Source organism: Hylaeus volcanicus, chromosome 7, assembly GCF_026283585.1.
Source record: "Hylaeus volcanicus isolate JK05 chromosome 7, UHH_iyHylVolc1.0_haploid, whole genome shotgun sequence".
NCBI classification, from domain to species: domain Eukaryota; kingdom Metazoa; phylum Arthropoda; class Insecta; order Hymenoptera; family Colletidae; genus Hylaeus; species Hylaeus volcanicus.
This window is the reverse complement of record NC_071982.1, coordinates 7,200,123-7,218,100: the sequence shown is the minus strand read 5'-3', so window position 1 is coordinate 7,218,100 and position 17,978 is coordinate 7,200,123. Positions and strand designations below refer to the sequence as shown.

The following is a 17,978-nucleotide window of genomic DNA, read 5'->3' as shown; positions in this document are numbered from 1 at the left end:
ATAGTTAAATCATGTAATTTAGCTGTTCTTTCCAAACATTCTCAATTCTTTTCATTGTTTCTTCACGTGTTTCATTTTTGTTTCAATTTCTAGAGAAATTAAATTATATTATAATACACGAGGAAAGCCATGGAAATGTCTTTTTTATTGAAAAACAAAAGTTACTTATATAATTCCCTATAACCAACGAATGTTAAATTGTTTATATTATCTTACAAATTTGATTCGCATACAGTCACAGTTTGCGTAGTGATGATTCTAATTACATTCGTTTAAATAGATCGGAGCTAATCATAAAAAAAAAAGTGTGTTTATTATTCGAAAAACAGATTTTACTCGATTATCGAGTTCGATCGACTAATCAAACGTTTCAATTTTCCCGCTTTCTCTACCACGCTCCCACATCCGCAGAGGGTGAACTTCCGTTCGGTCGACTAAACAAATTCAAACCGACGAAGTCGTTACTACAAGGTGAACGTTGTTTGGCAAACGGTGGAAGCAGCTAATTTGGAAGACGAATTTTTGGTGTTGCATGAAATCCTTCCTCATCCGGATTAACAATGGCATTAAGAAATCGGACCGGGCTTACAGTAAGTCGTAAAATTTTACAAAAATAACGAACGCTAAACGATCGGCGTGGAATGTCGATGGGGGAGGTCAATAGAACAGGGTAACCGTCCGTTCCCAGACATCTTTAAATGCCCTCTCCTCGTTTTAAAGCCTATTCAAATATCAACCACCGCACTCTCTTTCGTTTCTTGCATTTTCATTCGCAATTCCACGAATCCTGATTACTCTCATTCTTTCAAATCGTTCAGGAATCCAGAATTTCCATTTCTTCAACTCGTTTTTCGTCTCTAACGTACTTCTCGGAAATTTTTTGAAAAAGATACTTCATCGAAAAACGTTCGTTTTAGGATTCTTCGTTGCCTTCTCCGATGATTTTCTATATATTAGAGAATTAAACGATGGCGAGTCGTTCAAATTGTAACAAAAAATTTGATTTAAAATAAACATTTTAGGGGAACGTTTTTTTTCGATACCATGTTTTTTCTTTTTTTTTTTTGTGCATGATTATCCAGAAGACTAATTTAATTTATAATTTATTAACTACTTTTATTCATTATTAAATGAATAATTAAATGTAACCATATTTAATTATGTGTATGTATGTATACGTATGCATGTACATACAGATCCAATATTAAAAAAATATACGTATGTATATAATACAATCTTCTCGAATACATCTATATTGAAAAAGATAGAGGAAAAGTTCGTTTATCTTTTTTAAATAGAATTTAATTTCCTCCAAAATTTATTTAAAATATATTTAAAAAAGAAAATTTATAACTAGAATTATTTTCAAATCAATTTTCAGCACATTGTAAATCAGGAGAATGTCAAGAATACGAAGGTCAATGCAATATCAGGGAAGGTAAAAAGAGCTGCTTTAGGCGAAATAGGCAACAAAGTGAGCACGCAACGGGGTGTAGATCACATAGACAAGACCAGTCTTTTACTAAAAGATAAGAAAAAGGCGATAGTACCTGTGAAACAGATATCTGAACCAACGGTAAAGGTATCCGAGAAACCACCTGTACAGGTAGTTAAACCTGTGCAAAAACCTGTAGTCCCTCATGTAGCTAATCCAGTGCCAGTTCTCGAGAAGAAGGAAGTGGAATCCTTTTCGTCAGATCTGTTGTCATTCGAGGACATCGACGCAGAAGATAGGGGAAATCTTACTCTAGTTTCTATTTATACCAATGACATATATGAATATTTAAGAACTTTAGAAAGTAAGTTCCCTATCAAGAAGGGATATCTATTAGGCCAAGCGATTACTTCGAAAATGAGGAGCGTACTCATAGACTGGATAGTCGAAGTTCACCAACAATTTCATTTAACGCAAGAAACATTGTATCTCACAGTTGCTATTATCGATCGATTTTTACAGGTTTGTTAATTAAATATTATTCAAAACAAAGATGAACGAAACTGTTAACTAGATAAATTGTAACCGTTATTTGTAGGATTATCGTAAGATAGACAAGAAGAGGCTACAATTGGTTGGGATAACAGCTATGTTTATCGCTAGCAAATACGAAGAAATGTATACGCCGGATGTAAACGACTTTGTTTACATCACGGATAATACATACACAAAGGTTGAAGTGTTACAAATGGAAATACTTATTGTGAAGACGCTAGACTATTCTTTCGGCCGACCGTTGCCGTTACATTTCCTCAGACGATACAGCAAAGCGGGAAAGGTACGCATTATAAATTTCTACGACGTAACAATTTTCAAATATATTGTGTTTTTCATTGAATGAACCGCTTGTTTATATCAAGGCTCTCTCTATACATCATACGTTCGCCAAGTATTTGCTGGAATATTGTTTGGTGCATTACGAAGTTTCTCACTATCCACCGAGCCTGATCGCAGCTGCAGCACTATATTTAGCATTTGTGTAAGTTGTCTGATCTTAAATGTATAATGTCATTGACATTACCGTCATTATTAACTAGCCACTCATTCCCATTTAATTACATAGACTTATTGGTAATGATGACAATAAGGAAAAAGTTGTCTGGACAAATACATTGGTACATTACAGTACCTATACAACGAACGACATATTACCCGTAGCACAGCAGATAGCAAGTATTATAATTAACGTAGACAAGAGCAGCCATCAGGCCGTGAGGAAGAAGTACACACAAACGAAATTCATGAAAATTAGTACTCGGCCCGAATTTAAGTCACCGATTCTGCTTGCCATAGCGAAAGCGCACGATAAAGCGGTATAATATTTATATTAAGTGTTAACTGCGTGATGAGACATTTGTTTGTTGAATATGTTGAGAAATATGATTTCAGCATAAATAGTGTGACTCATTTTCAGAAGGAAAATCATACGAAACAAGCAGAAGCGAAACAAAAGAAAGAGAAACGAGACTATCTTTACTCATCCCTTACCCTATGTAATAACCTTATTAAAAATAACATGTAATTACACATTATTCTATCGGTTATCATCTAACATCACAATTACTCTTGGTAACAACTTTGCTTCGGTACCATCGAAGTAAATCGCAAGTAATGAAACAATGTGCCACCATATCGAGTCATCATAAACAAAATCATCTGTTTAATATATAATTCTCATTTATTACAAATAGAAGAAAAATTCAGATTGAAATTCAAAACTTGTAAACGATAGTCTCGTTTGTGATCGTCTCGGAGATAATAGACTTATTGAAAGTGGAACGTACGATCATTTAGTTAACGAATATTAAGGGGTTGTACGAAGTTTGTAAAAAAAGAAACACTTTAATAAGTAATTTTGTGTAATACAGCTTGTAACTCGAGTACCATAACACGTAAGTCACTTATTAAAGGTTTACTTTATTCTTATACGTACTCGCGAAATTTAGATTAATTGTATACAAAAGTTTTCTAGCATAAGAAAGAAACAAGCATGAGAGTATAGTCAAATTTTACCATTAAATCTTTTTTTTTTTTTTTGGATTATTATAGTGTAAAAAACGAGCTACGTTTACCGATAGATCGTATATCGTATCTTTTGTATTAAAATATTGAGAAAGTTTTAACTTTTATTCATGATTATAAATACATTTTTATTTTGATATTAGCTCTATAGATAGTTTTAACATTAATATATGAAAATACGCGAGTATTCCAGACGATATTAATTTATACTTTGATATCGATATTTTCACAAATATTATACCAATGGACTGTCGTTCATTCCTGGTGTTTTACCAGTTTAACTATACGCTTGAAACATAAAATTTGTATAAAATTTATGTAAATGAAATTTCAGTGAAAAATAAAGTGTAACAACGTTTCCGCGGCAATACACATCATTTACGCGACTTGGAATATTATGCTACAATATTTTATACTCCGAATGTACATTAACATTACTTATTTGTTGTATTAAAGTGAAATCCTAGCACGTATTTTGCGAACAGTCTCGCGAAAATAAAAATTGTTATGAATCCCAATAATAGTTGCAACATGTTTCTCGGTGTTGTAACTATTATTCGTATAGGAAGAGTCTATATAGAAACGTCTATCCATTAAATAGAGAATAGAAAATATATTTGTTAGAGGTAGAGAGATCACAACTTGATTAATTTTAGAAATATATTTTACAAAGTATTAATTGTATTTAAATACTAAAATATATTCAGTTTCCAAGGTGAGGAATGTGCTACTGGTGGGTGTGTAACGTAAGATTCTAAAACACAAGTAAATAAGCAAATCATCTTACATAAACGTTTTATATTTATCTTAACTTACCAATTAATTTCTGAGTAGCGGACAATCCTGGAAATTCCGTTGACATAGAAAGTTCGGCGTTTTCCTAAAATATGTCGATATGTAACATATAATACGAATAAATTAATTACGAATATCTTATATCTCGTACCATTTCTGTTAGGCTTGAAGGTGCAGATACGTCCCAAATTTCAGATTTACTTTTCTCTATCAAAAGGAGAAACTGTTTAATATAATTTTGCATTCTTCCTGCATATTCATCATCGTCAAAATACACGAGCACTTGTACCAACGCATGTATATCATCTAAAATAGAAATTATTGTTATACGTATATTGTTTAAATGTAGAATCTATTCTGTACGATCGATTACAAATAAATACACAAACCCGTCTCTTTGTACGTATTGCTGATGATTTGATATAAAGCTTGAATTAAAGCTAAGTCTTCGAAGGCGCTACCTTCCTTTAAATTTAAGAGCTTCCTTTCGTGTTTCCTACGATTCTTGCTGGATCTGTAACTTTTCCTGAAAATAATTTCATTGACACTGATAATTATCGATACTTTGGTGGTTGTGCCTTGCACCAGTTCCATTGTACTTACCCAGACAAACTGGACAATCTCGATTTTTGACTCATCGTTGAACTAGTGACACTACTCGTATCACTGAGAATGTCTGAAATGCCTCTGTCACATATCGACTCATTGTTCCAAGATATTCCGTCAAAAATCTTCGCATTTCTCTGAGAAATATTTACTCTGACTGTAGCGAGACGCGATCTATGTTGCTCAAAATCATTTCTACTTTTTTGTAGCTGAGACATTATATGATCAGCGTGTTCGTATACGCTTAACTTTACACACGACTCTGGAAGATTATATTTCTGTAACTTCTATCGCAGTCTTATCGAGCTCGATTGTAATTGTATTAAAAAATAAACGTACCGATCAGATCTAGACGCTCGGCGTCGTGTGCAATTCGTATAGCATCTTTCCAACGTTTTCCATTGCACAGACAAACCATTGCTTCCTCCGTATTTTGTAAATAATTTGCCGAAATATAAGCTGCTTCCTCGTATCGTTTATCGTTCTTCAAGCATTCCACGAGTTCCTTGTAAAGTGTTCGCTTTTCTATCGGACTGAGACATTGTTTAATTGTTTATAATTATGGATTGCATAATATAGAACATTCAGACTTTGATGCAATTGTTTCTGCTCACCTAAGTTCCATTTGAGTGGACAAGATGATAACTTCTTGCCAACAACCAGCCAACTTGTAAACATCCGAAGCTTGTTTTAGGTCCCCACTCCTATGAAACATGATTCCAGCTTCTTGATAGTATCTCTTCTTTGCTAAAGATTCGCCATAACTCCTAGCTATTTCCTTGTATTGTTCGCTGCTCTTTTCGAATAATTTCATAGCTTTTGTGTACAAATTGTAGTTATGTATCAGATTCATACATTCGTTGAATCTGTTCGAATCCTTTGCTATATGTTCAAGCGCAGACTCGTAACGTTTTAAGTATAAGTCAATGGAATACTTCATATAATTTTCATCGAGCTTTTTCAGATCATTCAAGAATGGGATATATTCTTTGGGATCTTTTTGCGACTTGGACGCGACAAACATCGTTAGATCAAAATCATACATTCCTAACGCAGTATTGAACAACACATTTACATCTACTATATACAATAAATATTTCAGTGCTTCGTCCGATGTTATGCAGTCCTCGTTTCCCCTAGAGTCGTCTAATCTTCGAATCTCTTTTAATTTAGCCAACGCACCTTCCAGACCTTGCTTCCTTTTATCTTTAACTAGGCTGATTAGTATCGGCTGAATCAAGCGATTACTATCGTTCTTCTTTTCCATAATGTCTCGCAATAAATTGCAAACTATTTCGATTTTATTCGTCGCTGTGTCTGATTTCAAGTGGCCTTTTCTATAATAATCTGCATAGATCGTTGTAGTAACGTCTTCGCTCGCTAACTCGGAAAGCAATAAACTCAACCAGCTAGGTTTGGAAACTTGCTCGACGAATTTATCAGCATTCTCAATAAATTTCTTCGGATCGTGGTCGTGTAGCAGATTCAAATTTATTCGCTGTCTACGCATCAAGTCGAATGCAGAAAGATAATTGCAATTGTCTAGATAAAACCCAATGATATACAAGGACAGAGCTCGTGGTTGTACGCACTCCAAGTTTCCACGAGGCATTTGTAGAATAGTTTTCGAGTCCTTCGGGATTGCTGCAATCAGTTGAGATCCCCTCTCTATTCGTCTCACGTTTAAATCTGAAAATATCGATTGCAATTACGATACAATCAACTTAACTCTCTAAACTCTATTCAAAACTATACCTAAGAATTTCTCATTAGAATTTTCCCATGGCTTGACAGTTAGGTCTTGTTCGACCAACTTGTCGAAATTTTCTTGATTTATGCTCACGCATATTAACGTGTGTTGCGAAGTTGTGAGAAGCAAAAATTCCGAATGAACAAAAAAACTGGTAACATTATTAGTTATCTGCTTTCCATTTATCGCGAAGCAGTTTCTATAGGATAGCGATAAAACGACGTGTTTTTCACCTATTTTCACAATCTCCACTTTGTAAGTGTGATTTAATAATTGTATGTCGATTGGAATTAATTCCCCTTCCCTTGAAAATTTAACGATGGAATTTTCAAGGACTATGTAAGCTTCTTTCGTGTTAGGAGAAGGAACAATGTGATGAATTAAATCTAACATATGATGCATTTCTCTGAAAATAAAGTATAAGAGTAAATGTCGAATGAACGCCACATTTAATATTTTCGTAAATACGGACTTACTTTATTTTTATGTGACTCTGAGTTTCATTGTCTATTGCGTTTAAAGTTAAGACACAAAGAATACTGTGGCCTGCTTTCGATATCGAACATAAAATGATATTTTCATCGAGCCAAAGAAAATGATGCATATCGGATGGAGAATATTCAAATTCTCCTGGACTAATAACATACGATCCAACGTGTTTGTACTCCATAAATGAATCCTGATTTTTTTTTTCACTATTAAGATATAGAAGCCCCTTTTACATAACAATCTCACAGAGTATTCTATATACTTACCGTTACATGTTTGTAGAATATTAATTTATTACTGTCAGAGACACAAAAAAATGCATTACTATCTATCCATGAGTTTTCTACATCCGGTGCAAAGACAATAGCATTTATATATTCGAAAGTCTCTAAAGTTTGATGTGCCATCGGTGGTGGTACAATTCCCATTCTGAGTCCAGTCATTAACAACTTACTTCCATCGATTATTCCAACGACAGATTTGTCGTTTATACTTTTGCCTCTACTATGATTAACGCACCAATAATAATCGCAAGTGATGAATTCTTTGAGTGTCACAAAAATTAATCTTTTGCAAAATACAGTTGTGCTCCATGTCGCGCATAACAGTGGATTATCAACAGTGAATCTGATTGTTTCTTTCAAATACCAGTGGCAATTATTTTCTATCCACAGTTGCAGAATTGAAGAAGAATCTTCCTTCATTTGACACCAAATGGTTAAAACTTCTGAGTCTGGAGACCAAAATAAATCTTTCACCTGCAATACAAGTTACAAAAAAATATATAAGTTAAAATTAGTGAAACATAAAGCTTGAATTACTATATAAGAAAAAGAATATATATATACCTTAATTTCATCCTGCTTAGAAGTAAGTGTGAATTCCCTGTGCTTCAAGCCATTCTTCTCAAAAAGAGCAATAACGTGCTTATTCGCCAAGTTCTGTGTTGTTGCAATTAAACTGCCAGATGGTTTCCATGATAGTGGTTCTTGTAGACCACTGGCAAGCTCGCTTGTGTATTGTAAAATACCTTCCCTATTAAATACTTTAAATTGTCGTACTGCAGTGTCTCTGTTTAAGAAACCAACAGCGAATAACAAGCCATCTTCACGCCAAGTTATCCTGCATAATTCATCGTCTGATTCATTTTTAGATAGCTGTGTTGGCTTTGCCACTGCTGCTTTCTTTCCTTCTGATCCGTGAAACTGAGTTTCTTTTCTACCCCATCCAACAGTTACAAATTGTTTTTGACCAAATTCTGGAGCATGCAGGTCAACCTAAAATATATAAATTTATAAACATTAAGCAATCGTAAACTTTCATACATTATCCAAAATCATAGATTTGATAAATTGATTAGAAATATATTTACCTCCGATATTATATCGAAAGTAGATACCATTGTAATTACAGTACCATAATCTGTAATTACTATTATTATTTCGTGGTCTGGGCTGAGTTTCATACATTGCAAATCTACGTTCAACTGACTTATTACTTCGCATTCAAATTCAGATTCTACATTTATTCGCATAATATCACCAGATTTGCAGGCACCATACAATTCTTGGGTAACGATAGAATACTCCAAACCGACGAATTCTAATTTCTCGTCGATATTAAAGAAAATAATATCTTTCTCATATTCAGATGGTAGTTTGTATATTTTATTCTTTAATAATATGTACAAATCATCATTTACTGAATTAACAGCGTGCAATATCGGTGAATCGCTTGGAATCTCATTCTGTAAAGATTCTAAACGTCGACTGACACGTCGAGTCACTGTCAAATTTTTCATTATTTATTAACAATTTATATCTACGATATACAAAAGTATTATAAGAGTCGATCTTTGTTAATTATTGTACGAAAATGTGTCCAAACATTAACCTTTACGCGATTGCGAGATAAAGTAAGAGGTTATGTTCGATCATGGCGCAGTGCTGTAGCTATAGGAAACAATGTATGATCCCATAGCAACGGTTCGCGCTAAAACCACGGAAATCGTTTTTTATTTATAAAAAAATGTGTTTTGTCTGTAAAATTATTTCAACCCCTATGTTTAATTTATCCTCACAATTAACATCATTCCACGCTAAGAAGTATTTCCAATTTTCATTTATAATTCTATTTTTCTTCGGGTCGCTAAGAGCGCCAGTTTTACGGTCGTATTAGATACTGTACTGACGCTGAAACTATTAATACAAACTGATGTAAACAAAGAAAAAAATGTGTAGGAAAAAATATATTTTCATAAACACATGATTTCCTATATGTATTTGTCCAAAACAACATTTCAATCCATGTCGCAAACATTAACATTGTTTCGGTCTGTTTAATATTTAATATTACTTATAATTTTCAAACATTGAGGTTAACACAGTACAGTACAATACTATGTACATAAACAGATTTACGCTATTAATTATTTTGTATATATTTCCTATAATAATGACACAATAATCCTACAAAGTATCAGTAAACGATGAAAACAAATGCATTTTAACCTCTTAATTCAATTTCTCCTAATTTTAAAATATAAATGACACCATGGATGCAAACAATGTTGACGACGAAGACGAAGATATCGTCATACAGGTATGTTGACTCTTGTCACAAAAATAATATTATTATTATATAATAACAGTTTTGTTTCTCATCTTTAGGGTAGTGCCCTGTATGAACATTTACATAATTTGGGTTACACAGACTTTACGAGTGTAGCCGTACTCAAATCAACAACCAAAAACAAAGGAAGAAGTTTTAGATTTATTGTAAATTTTATTTTACTTCAAACAAATCCATGAACGTATTATCGCTCGATACACTAAATATTTATGTACTTTTAGGACTTTATACACTCTGCAAAAAGTGTTTTCAAGAAACTATTTGTCGTATACTTGAGAATAATTCAGGTGATGTGTTAATACATAGTTTCTTATGGTAACATATTGTAAAATATTGATAATATAAAATATTTTTTGTAATAGGATGATACTGTATCTAAAAAGCAAGTAGGAACTATTTTAAACGCAAAGGTTCTTTTAAATGATCATGCTTGTATAATACATGGTTGTCTCGACAAATATAATTGTAAATCATGGAGGTAAATATCTAAATTTATTCAATAAATTAGCAAATATTAAAAGTTAATAGGCATGACAAAAATAACACAAATAGAATGCTCAAAATATTAATGTTTTACAGGACTATGCTATTGAAATTTATTTTATTAGGTGCAGTTTTAACTTCCCCGGTGTATATTCCATTTGGTACACGATATAAAAGTTCAACAAATTTATTTATATTATTTACATTATTGTATGTTGGTTACATTGAATATACAAGAGTATACGCGCATAGGGATTTAAAAACTGTCGTATCTTTACAAAATGATTTATTCGATCTTTATAAGAAAGGATTGAAGATTTTAAGATACGGATATAAAATAAAGTTAAACAAGAGGAAATGTTCTCAAGAGTTTAAGTAAATTTTTGATACTATGTGTCAGCTATTCTGCAACTATTCTTCTGTAATTTTAACAATTAATATTTATTATTTACAGTGATCTTACAGCAGGTAGATTGAAGTATTTACAACCCATAACAGAAAATTTAGTGAAGTGTTTGGAGCATGCTTCGCGCACTTACTATCACGTTTCTTTAATTCTTACAAAAATATTACCAATAAACGTGTTTCACGAAGATTTACTAACAAGATTTGAAATTGAATCATTCGAAATACGGGGTGAAATAAATTATCAAAAATTAAAAGTAAGAACGAAAAGTATCTTTCAATTCTAAAATGATTACAACGTTTGTAACAATTAACATCTGTATCATTGTCTTCTTTGGATAGAATTTATACCACACCTATATTCTCACGCAATCAGAGATGTTACACTTACTAGCTATTGCATACGACAACCATACTTGGGAAAAATCTTGCAACAAGATTCCCGAATTAAAATTAGCTTACATAATTCATTTTTTAATCAAATATTTGGCAGTTTATAAGAACAAATTGTCGAAAGTGATCGATGCCTATTATTCTTTCAAAGTCGAACCAACGTTATACAAGTACAGGTTAGAATACCTTATATATCTAATAGCTTTTCAATTCATCGATAAAAATATATGTTACTTATACATCCTTATTATTTTAGAGGATCAGCTTCATCTCAGTGGCAGGATCTATACATGCATCTGTACCTAGGTTCCAATAAGTTACAAGTGGCTTATGGTCATATATTATCGATAATTCGTGATATCGATGATAATATTTACGAAAACATACCACACGAAGATTATGTGGAAAATACGATGCTAAGACTGAACGAAGCAATGAAAGATATCGAAACCGCAAAAAGTTTCGTCGAGTTTAGTAGTTTGTTCCTCGTAAAAACACGAAATGAAAACCGTACGGATAGTTATTCGGAGATGAATATGTTAGCACCGGTTGCAAATTCCGATATGCCTGTTGTACACGATTCGGAACCAGAAATTTTGGACGAGGTGTTTGAAGAATACATTAAGGATGAATACTTGAAACCTTTGAGCGAAGAATGCGACGAGATCTTATTGTACAACCATAAACGGGACAAATCATTATTTAAGAATTTTATGATCGAACTGAAGGATGCTTTAGTCGATAAACAAAAAGCCATGTCCATAAGGGAATTGAAAGCACTTGAAAGAATGCAGAAAAATGTAATAAATGAAACAAATTCGGATGATTATCGCTATCGCATTCCTACGCCTCCATCAATGCCATCATTCGATAATGCACTCTCAATAGAACAGCAAGACGATACAATTAAGATGCAATCTAATAAATCACCCCAAGAATCTAAAATTGTTAAACCCATTCTTGAAAGCAGAGAAGATTCGAACGAAAACGATCTACACGGTTCTCTTGCCGAAAAAACATCTCCGATTTTAGCAATACCTCTGCCAATAAGTAACGAGTTTTCGTTAATTTTTCCACCCCTATTTTTGAAAGCTAGCGAGGAAACGTTCACAGGCAGTGGTGAAAATTCGGAAGATGAGGTTATCGAAACAAATAATGAAAATTGATGTAATAATTGAAATAAATCGAACATTACTAACAGCAGTAGCTTCCACCAATTATGTTTTCTATAACGAAATAAACATGTGTGTATTTTTTACCGATAGTTTCCTAAAAAAAAAAAAACTAAACATCGATTAAAGTATTATTTTTATGATCATTTATTTACAACTTCGAACAAAATTACACACTTTACCTAGGGTTTCGTTAAAATAAGATTTCGTTTGAACATTTTGCGTTTTGCATATACTAATGATAATGAGAATTACTACAAACATTAACATGTATAATATTACTATCAATGTAGATGTCTTTTACGATAATGCAAGTGATTTTATAGTTTGATAATTAATGTGCATCATACGATGTACAAAATGCGTCAACGTATGAACAAAAATAGAAATAAATATTAGAAGTTAGTACATTATTCACGTTAATGGAATTGCAGAATTGAAACAGACAATCTTTAATACGTCTTATAACCTATTATTGCGTAGTCTGTGCAATATAATAGTAAATATTAGATATTTCATAAAAAAAAAAATACTGACGAAATATTAAGAAAAAGTACTTAGGTGCGAGTTATACAATAATTTCTTTTACAATAGAAACATACATGCAAATCGCTTAGTCATTTCTTGCTAATTAAACCCTTTACGGACGGAGCTGCTCGACGAGCGAGCGTCTCTGGGCAGCTATTTGCCAACATGCGTCAAAGGGTTAAAGTTTAATTTTTCTAGTGAATCACATTGAGTACAAATGAATGACGATATATAAATTTATTTATGCTTCAAAAAAATTAGAAATTGCTAATATAGTTTATCAACAAGAAAATTCTTTCCGTTACGTAATTAGATTGTTCGTAGAGTGAATATCGAGTTATTTTTCGTATTATTAATTGCGACATGCCAGTGACGAATCGACAGAAATAACGTTACTTTGCAATTTAAACATCTGGGTAAAAAAAAAAAAAAAATATTTGAAGTATTAATGTATATTTGGTAGGTCTGGTTGATTTTAGAAATGAAAAGACGTGATATAGTTCGATACTATTCACTTACGAAGTATTTCTAATTCCTCTTCTATAGTTATCGTTCCCTAGTATAGTTAAGGAAGTACAAGATTCGAAACATACCGAAGGAAGCAAAGTCATATGTATATAAATGTATTTATCTTTGAGTACTGTTGTTTCATAAAATTCAACTAAACAATTATATATAATATTCCTTCATAGGAGGAACGAAATACATTTTGAACTCTGCTGTACAATATAAATACCATTCTATAAGTTAATTCGAAAGCGCTATAACGCTAACCATGGATGATAACGAATGGCTTCGCGACTCCGATCTCCATAGTCGTAAGTAACTTCTACTCCGACAGGTATATTTTCTTTTGCCGTAAGTACCAAGTGAGGCGTCGAACCTACCTCTATGACTCGTGCAATTAAATTACCATTTCTTGAATGATTTACTAGTCTACCTAACTTATCAGTCTCTGCTGTTGCATCGACGCTAAAAATCCAGGGATATACAAGTGATGATCAGTTTGTAATATTTCACAGAGATATTGGACGGAACTACAGGTTGACGTAACCATAATAATTTCATTCTTATTAACACTTTAATTTATGAGATACGAATGACGATACTTACCAATACTGATGATTACGGTGTTGAAAATAATACATATAACATCCGGTGTTATGATCTTGAGCGTATAGATTTTCACGCTTTTTTGCTGTTATTTGATCGATCAATTCACCAACATATTCAACTACGAACTCGCCTTTTGTAAATGCTCGCGTTGTTACAACCCCGCGACCTTTGCCGCTAAAATGTCTTATCTAGAAAAAAATATTTGAAAAGTTAAGAAAGATAATATTTTCCATGCAAGTTGACTTCTATCAGCTCCTTTACCTCCAAACCCTCTTCTACTTGACAAAGCACTTTATTTTCCATATCGCGTTGCTTTTCCTCTAATACAGCTTTCTTAGATTTTCTCACACTTCGGCGTATCGGGAAATAATCTGTGAGCTTGTGATTTGTACTTTTAACGTTTGTAGAGTCCGTCGCACGATGACTCGTAATTAGATTGCTATTCAATTTTCTACGGCCACGGTTAGAAGGTTTCTTTAAAGGTTGTTGCTCCGAACAAGGCGTCGATACCGCAGACTTCTTATCCTTATCGTCGTTTGTATTTCGTTCGTCTAAATCTTCTAATTGATTGTTTGGCATGTTTATCCTGTGTGGCGTCGATGGCCCGTGAATTGGTACAGCCACAGGTGTTTCTAAAATATTTTGTAATAATACACGATGTATTTATTAAAAAACTTTTGTATTTGTCGACGTAACGGTATTATTTACAAAATGTATATCGTCTATACGAACATTACCATCTGTCCTGAACTGGGCAACGTCCGTGATAATATCATTTTGTACACCGGTAGTTTGTTCGTGTCCGTAAAAGTTTTCTTCAAAGGATACTATGGAAGCTTTACTCTTCGAGACATCAGGGCTCGAAATGTGTGCGATCTAAGTTTGAGAAATATATAATGCTCTATTAAATCCACAAATTAAATTAATTTTTAGAATGTTATACCCGTGCGTAACAGAAGGAACCGATGCACATGGAAGATTTATGTATTTCATCCGGGTCATTGTTCTCTATATTTCTACTATTATCTAATTTGGCTTCCTTCTTCATTGGTGAACCTGTGTCGTTGTATTGCAAGGATAAAACAGCAGATCTCGTACGAACTACGTTTCTCGCTTGTACACGTTTTCGTCTTCCTGCAATTAAACCGAACTCTGTGCGTATAATTCGATACCAAGAAACGAGATATATAATAAAAATAAAAAAAGAGTATAATCGTATAATACAGACGATACTTGAATATTAAACATGTTTGATATTCGTTCAAGAGTTATCAACTAACATGCCATTTAGATACTTGAGAGGTTTTACAGAAATTCATAAAATGTTCAACTAACAAACGTCTCTAAAATAATGCTCAAAATGGAGCGAGGAGGAAACGAATCTATCAAAACATAACCTGACTACAAAACGAAATCTTAAGAGAAAGTACGGTCGAATTTTTTTAAATCGCACTTCTACCTTTCACCATGTTACCGCTCGATGTCCCTGTATAACAACCAATACTGAATTTAATCTTCTCATACAAAATTTTCGTTCCGCGCGAGTTACCCGTTCCGATTTCCTTGGCCACTGGTCGACGCTAATTCGCTTTATGCAAATGATTCTTAATAATTCGAATCTTCACTCTGGCGATTACCAAACAGGCTTTCCCCATTCATGCGTTCGTAAATTTGCATTTGACTCGAAAGAAACGAATAATTTCCTAGCGTTTTCGTTCAAAATTACGGCCGACTTGTTCAGAGCATCTTCCTAGGGAGACGAAATCGAAATTACAAACAACCTCGAAGCAACACACCGGATATGCCGCCATTGCTCGTCATGTTACGGTAAACTATTATCAAATTAGACAGTATGGCTGTGCAACGGGTCTGAAGGACGATGCGGAGTGTAATACTACGGACAGGGGGGGTGAAGACTAAATTACGGAGGGGAAACGATCTCTGGAGTGATCTTCAGCCATCTTGCTCTGGTCAACCATGGTCAACCATTGCTGCCATCTGTTGAAACCAGTGATGCCAGCCGAGACGCGTTTTTTCGTGGATACGCGGCCGGAATGGCCGTTAACAGTGTCGTATCCAGTGATGGGCAAAACCCTAGGCTTTGAATAAATCTGAAGTTTGCTGATATATTTGTATCGTTTCCTCTTTTGAAAATTTTCCGAAGAAGGAAACGAGACAAACATATCGGCAAACTTCAGATTTTATTCGAAGCCTAGGGTTTTGCCCATCACTGGTCGTATCCAGTGATGGACATTCGTGGGATTTTTCCTTCGAGGTATTCCTTTCTGCGCATGCGTAAGCTGACGTCACAGCTACATGTCGTCTGCTACCATACATGTATCCGAACCGCCAGAGGAGATGCATTTAAGGGGCCTGTGCAATTTTTCCGCTTTTTTAACGGACAAATTAAGGACAAGAGTGTTAGTGTTCGTGAGTGTACTATTAGGGAAAATTAAAAAACAAATGGATAATGAACCGCAGCCGTCCACGTCAGGAATCACCGAGGAAAAGAAAGGAACATTATATTTTGTTCCTTACTGGGATCCAATGGTACCCTAAATTCTAAGTAAGCGTATACAGCAGTGAGGACTGCAACGCTCGCTTCAATGCGCATGATCAGGAAAAATCCCACGAATGTCCATCACTGGTCGTATCCATGGTAACAGAAGGGGCATTATGGCTATTGTTGTGGCTATGACTGCGTAAAACATGAATATATTTGTCTTTATTATTTATATATTGCCTATACTTTTACATTGCCTTTATACATTGTCCTATCTTTGTCCTTAAATCATGAATATATTTGTAAAATTATGAGGGGGTAATTAAGATACCCCTTTTTAGTCGCGCGTATACTTGACTGATGCTACGTTCGCCGCGCATGCGCGGAAGCACGCTTCCCGGCTGGCATCACTGGTTGAAAAGCGGGAAAATTCAAATAAACGCCTGCACGTATTATGGATTATTGCAGTAGCTTACCGATCTACATAATTCTATGTAGTATCACGTATAAAAATCTATACTAATGATTTTATTTAATAAAAAGGAGTACAAGTAGTTAGACAATATACAAATGGGTAATACACAAACAAGGTGTATTCGAATACTGACATTTCAACAGTGTATTCCTAGTAATAAGGTAAAAATATATTCTCCATGGATATATATACAGTTTCTAAATAAAATAAATACTCGATTTCTATTTTCATGATACGAAATTGACTAAATCAAATCATCTCCCGATGTCGTTTAGTTCCTCGAACTCGTCACTAGGTGACGCTATCAGCCGCGCGAAGCTCGGATCGATCGTATTAGAACGGTGTTATTTTTTAGATAGATTTAGGTAAGTAATCGTAGAATACGCGGCGGAGGTGTATTATTTTAGCAAATCGATAGTTCGGAACCCCTCGAATTTCGCGAACGAATCGAAATCCGCTGGAACGCGCATTATTCGTGATTTCTGGGTCGAGTTAGCCGTTCGATTCTTTTCTTTTTACCGCGGATACTTTAAATCAACTAACGATCAGCGCTGCGCTTCGGCGACGTTGCCAAACGTTCGCACGGGCTATATTCGTTTGACCGTAACCACGCGCGTGCGAACACATGATACGCGATATGCATGGTTTGTTTACCGTTCATTGTGATTCGGAAGAACACGTGCTCGATTAAAGTGATTGTTAAAATTCTAGTATTCGTGTGAACACGTGCGCTAGCGACTTCTCCCCTCGTCTCGTCGATATTACTCGAGGCAGTGACGTACGATTTGTGCCACCGACCGCGGACGAGCCAGCAAACGGGAAAGCAATTTATTTAAATGGTATTAAAAACAAACACGGATCCATCGAAATTTTCTTAGACGAGTCGAACAGAGTTAGGGAATCGATTTCACGAATGACAATTAACAATTCGTTATTATATCGAGACAGAGTATGTTACGTTTGTAACGTTCGACGATGTTATATGCGTCGAGAGGCATTCGTTTCATTTTAAATTTGCATGCCTTGAAAAATGTAGTTACGAAATAGTCGACAGATGTCAGAATTTCCTGCTGTTTTTTCATTGGCAGCGAAAAAGTTCGAAATAATTTTATTTT

The 17,978-nt window shown here is 34.2% G+C and overlaps 4 protein-coding genes across 5 annotated transcripts; 2 read left to right on the top strand and 2 right to left on the bottom strand.

Annotated features, from left to right (window-relative positions):
* Positions 1-428: 428 nt before the first annotated feature.
* LOC128879833 (G2/mitotic-specific cyclin-B) lies at positions 429-4,453 on the top strand. Its single transcript, XM_054129352.1, has 6 exons — positions 429-590; positions 1,382-1,957; positions 2,034-2,273; positions 2,356-2,474; positions 2,559-2,808; positions 2,910-4,453. The coding sequence occupies exons 1-6, from the start codon at positions 561-563 to the stop codon at positions 3,015-3,017; spliced, it is 1,323 nt and encodes a 440-aa protein (XP_053985327.1). The 5' UTR covers positions 429-560; the 3' UTR covers positions 3,018-4,453.
* LOC128879829 (elongator complex protein 1) lies at positions 4,116-9,108 on the bottom strand. Its single transcript, XM_054129340.1, has 12 exons — positions 8,530-9,108; positions 8,006-8,434; positions 7,424-7,915; positions 7,145-7,347; positions 6,674-7,074; positions 5,533-6,607; positions 5,258-5,451; positions 4,916-5,180; positions 4,702-4,838; positions 4,464-4,618; positions 4,334-4,397; positions 4,116-4,271 (listed from the first exon to the last, which is right to left on the bottom strand). Exons 1-12 carry the CDS (start codon positions 8,956-8,958, stop codon positions 4,210-4,212), a joined length of 3,906 nt encoding a protein of 1,301 aa, XP_053985315.1. The 5' UTR covers positions 8,959-9,108; the 3' UTR covers positions 4,116-4,209.
* Positions 9,109-9,406: 298 nt separating this feature from the next.
* LOC128879830 (uncharacterized) lies at positions 9,407-12,238 on the top strand. Of its 2 annotated transcripts, XM_054129341.1 has the most exons (8): positions 9,407-9,758; positions 9,827-9,934; positions 10,010-10,075; positions 10,151-10,266; positions 10,368-10,646; positions 10,726-10,933; positions 11,019-11,245; positions 11,326-12,238. In XM_054129341.1, exons 1-8 carry the CDS (start codon positions 9,711-9,713, stop codon positions 12,233-12,235), a joined length of 1,962 nt encoding a protein of 653 aa, XP_053985316.1. In that variant the 5' UTR covers positions 9,407-9,710; the 3' UTR covers positions 12,236-12,238. The 2 variants fall into 2 exon arrangements, with proteins under 2 accessions (XP_053985316.1, XP_053985317.1); XM_054129342.1 differs by lacking the exons at positions 9,407-9,758; positions 9,827-9,934 and having other exon boundaries at positions 10,397-10,646.
* Positions 12,239-12,372: 134 nt separating this feature from the next.
* On the bottom strand, positions 12,373-15,758 carry LOC128879835 (N-lysine methyltransferase KMT5A-B). The gene is made up of 7 exons (XM_054129356.1): positions 15,435-15,758; positions 15,345-15,371; positions 14,829-15,019; positions 14,623-14,761; positions 14,147-14,517; positions 13,883-14,073; positions 12,373-13,741 (listed from the first exon to the last, which is right to left on the bottom strand). The coding sequence occupies exons 2-7, from the start codon at positions 15,352-15,354 to the stop codon at positions 13,531-13,533; spliced, it is 1,113 nt and encodes a 370-aa protein (XP_053985331.1). The 5' UTR covers positions 15,355-15,371; positions 15,435-15,758; the 3' UTR covers positions 12,373-13,530.
* Positions 15,759-17,978: the final 2,220 nt, after the last annotated feature.

Coding starts and splice junctions, on each gene's coding strand:
- LOC128879833 (XM_054129352.1), top strand. CDS start 561: ATGGCATTAAGAAATCGGACCGGGCTTACA. Junction 591..1,381: donor GAAATCGGACCGGGCTTACA/GTAAGTCGTAAA, acceptor ATCAATTTTCAG/CACATTGTAAATCAGGAGAA. Junction 1,958..2,033: donor TTATCGATCGATTTTTACAG/GTTTGTTAATTA, acceptor CGTTATTTGTAG/GATTATCGTAAGATAGACAA.
- LOC128879829 (XM_054129340.1), bottom strand. CDS start 8,958: ATGAAAAATTTGACAGTGACTCGACGTGTCAGTCGACGTTTAGAATCT. Junction 6,608..6,673: donor TTCTAATGAGAAATTCTTAG/GTATAGTTTTGA, acceptor CGATATTTTCAG/ATTTAAACGTGAGACGAATA. Junction 4,272..4,333: donor CGCTACTCAGAAATTAATTG/GTAAGTTAAGAT, acceptor CTTGTGTTTTAG/AATCTTACGTTACACACCCA.
- LOC128879830 (XM_054129341.1), top strand. CDS start 9,711: ATGGATGCAAACAATGTTGACGACGAAGACGAAGATATCGTCATACAG. Junction 9,759..9,826: donor ACGAAGATATCGTCATACAG/GTATGTTGACTC, acceptor TCTCATCTTTAG/GGTAGTGCCCTGTATGAACA. Junction 10,934..11,018: donor TAAATTATCAAAAATTAAAA/GTAAGAACGAAA, acceptor TTCTTTGGATAG/AATTTATACCACACCTATAT.
- LOC128879835 (XM_054129356.1), bottom strand. Junction 14,518..14,622: donor TGCCCAGTTCAGGACAGATG/GTAATGTTCGTA, acceptor AAAATATTTTAG/AAACACCTGTGGCTGTACCA. Junction 13,742..13,882: donor CACCGTAATCATCAGTATTG/GTAAGTATCGTC, acceptor CTGGATTTTTAG/CGTCGATGCAACAGCAGAGA.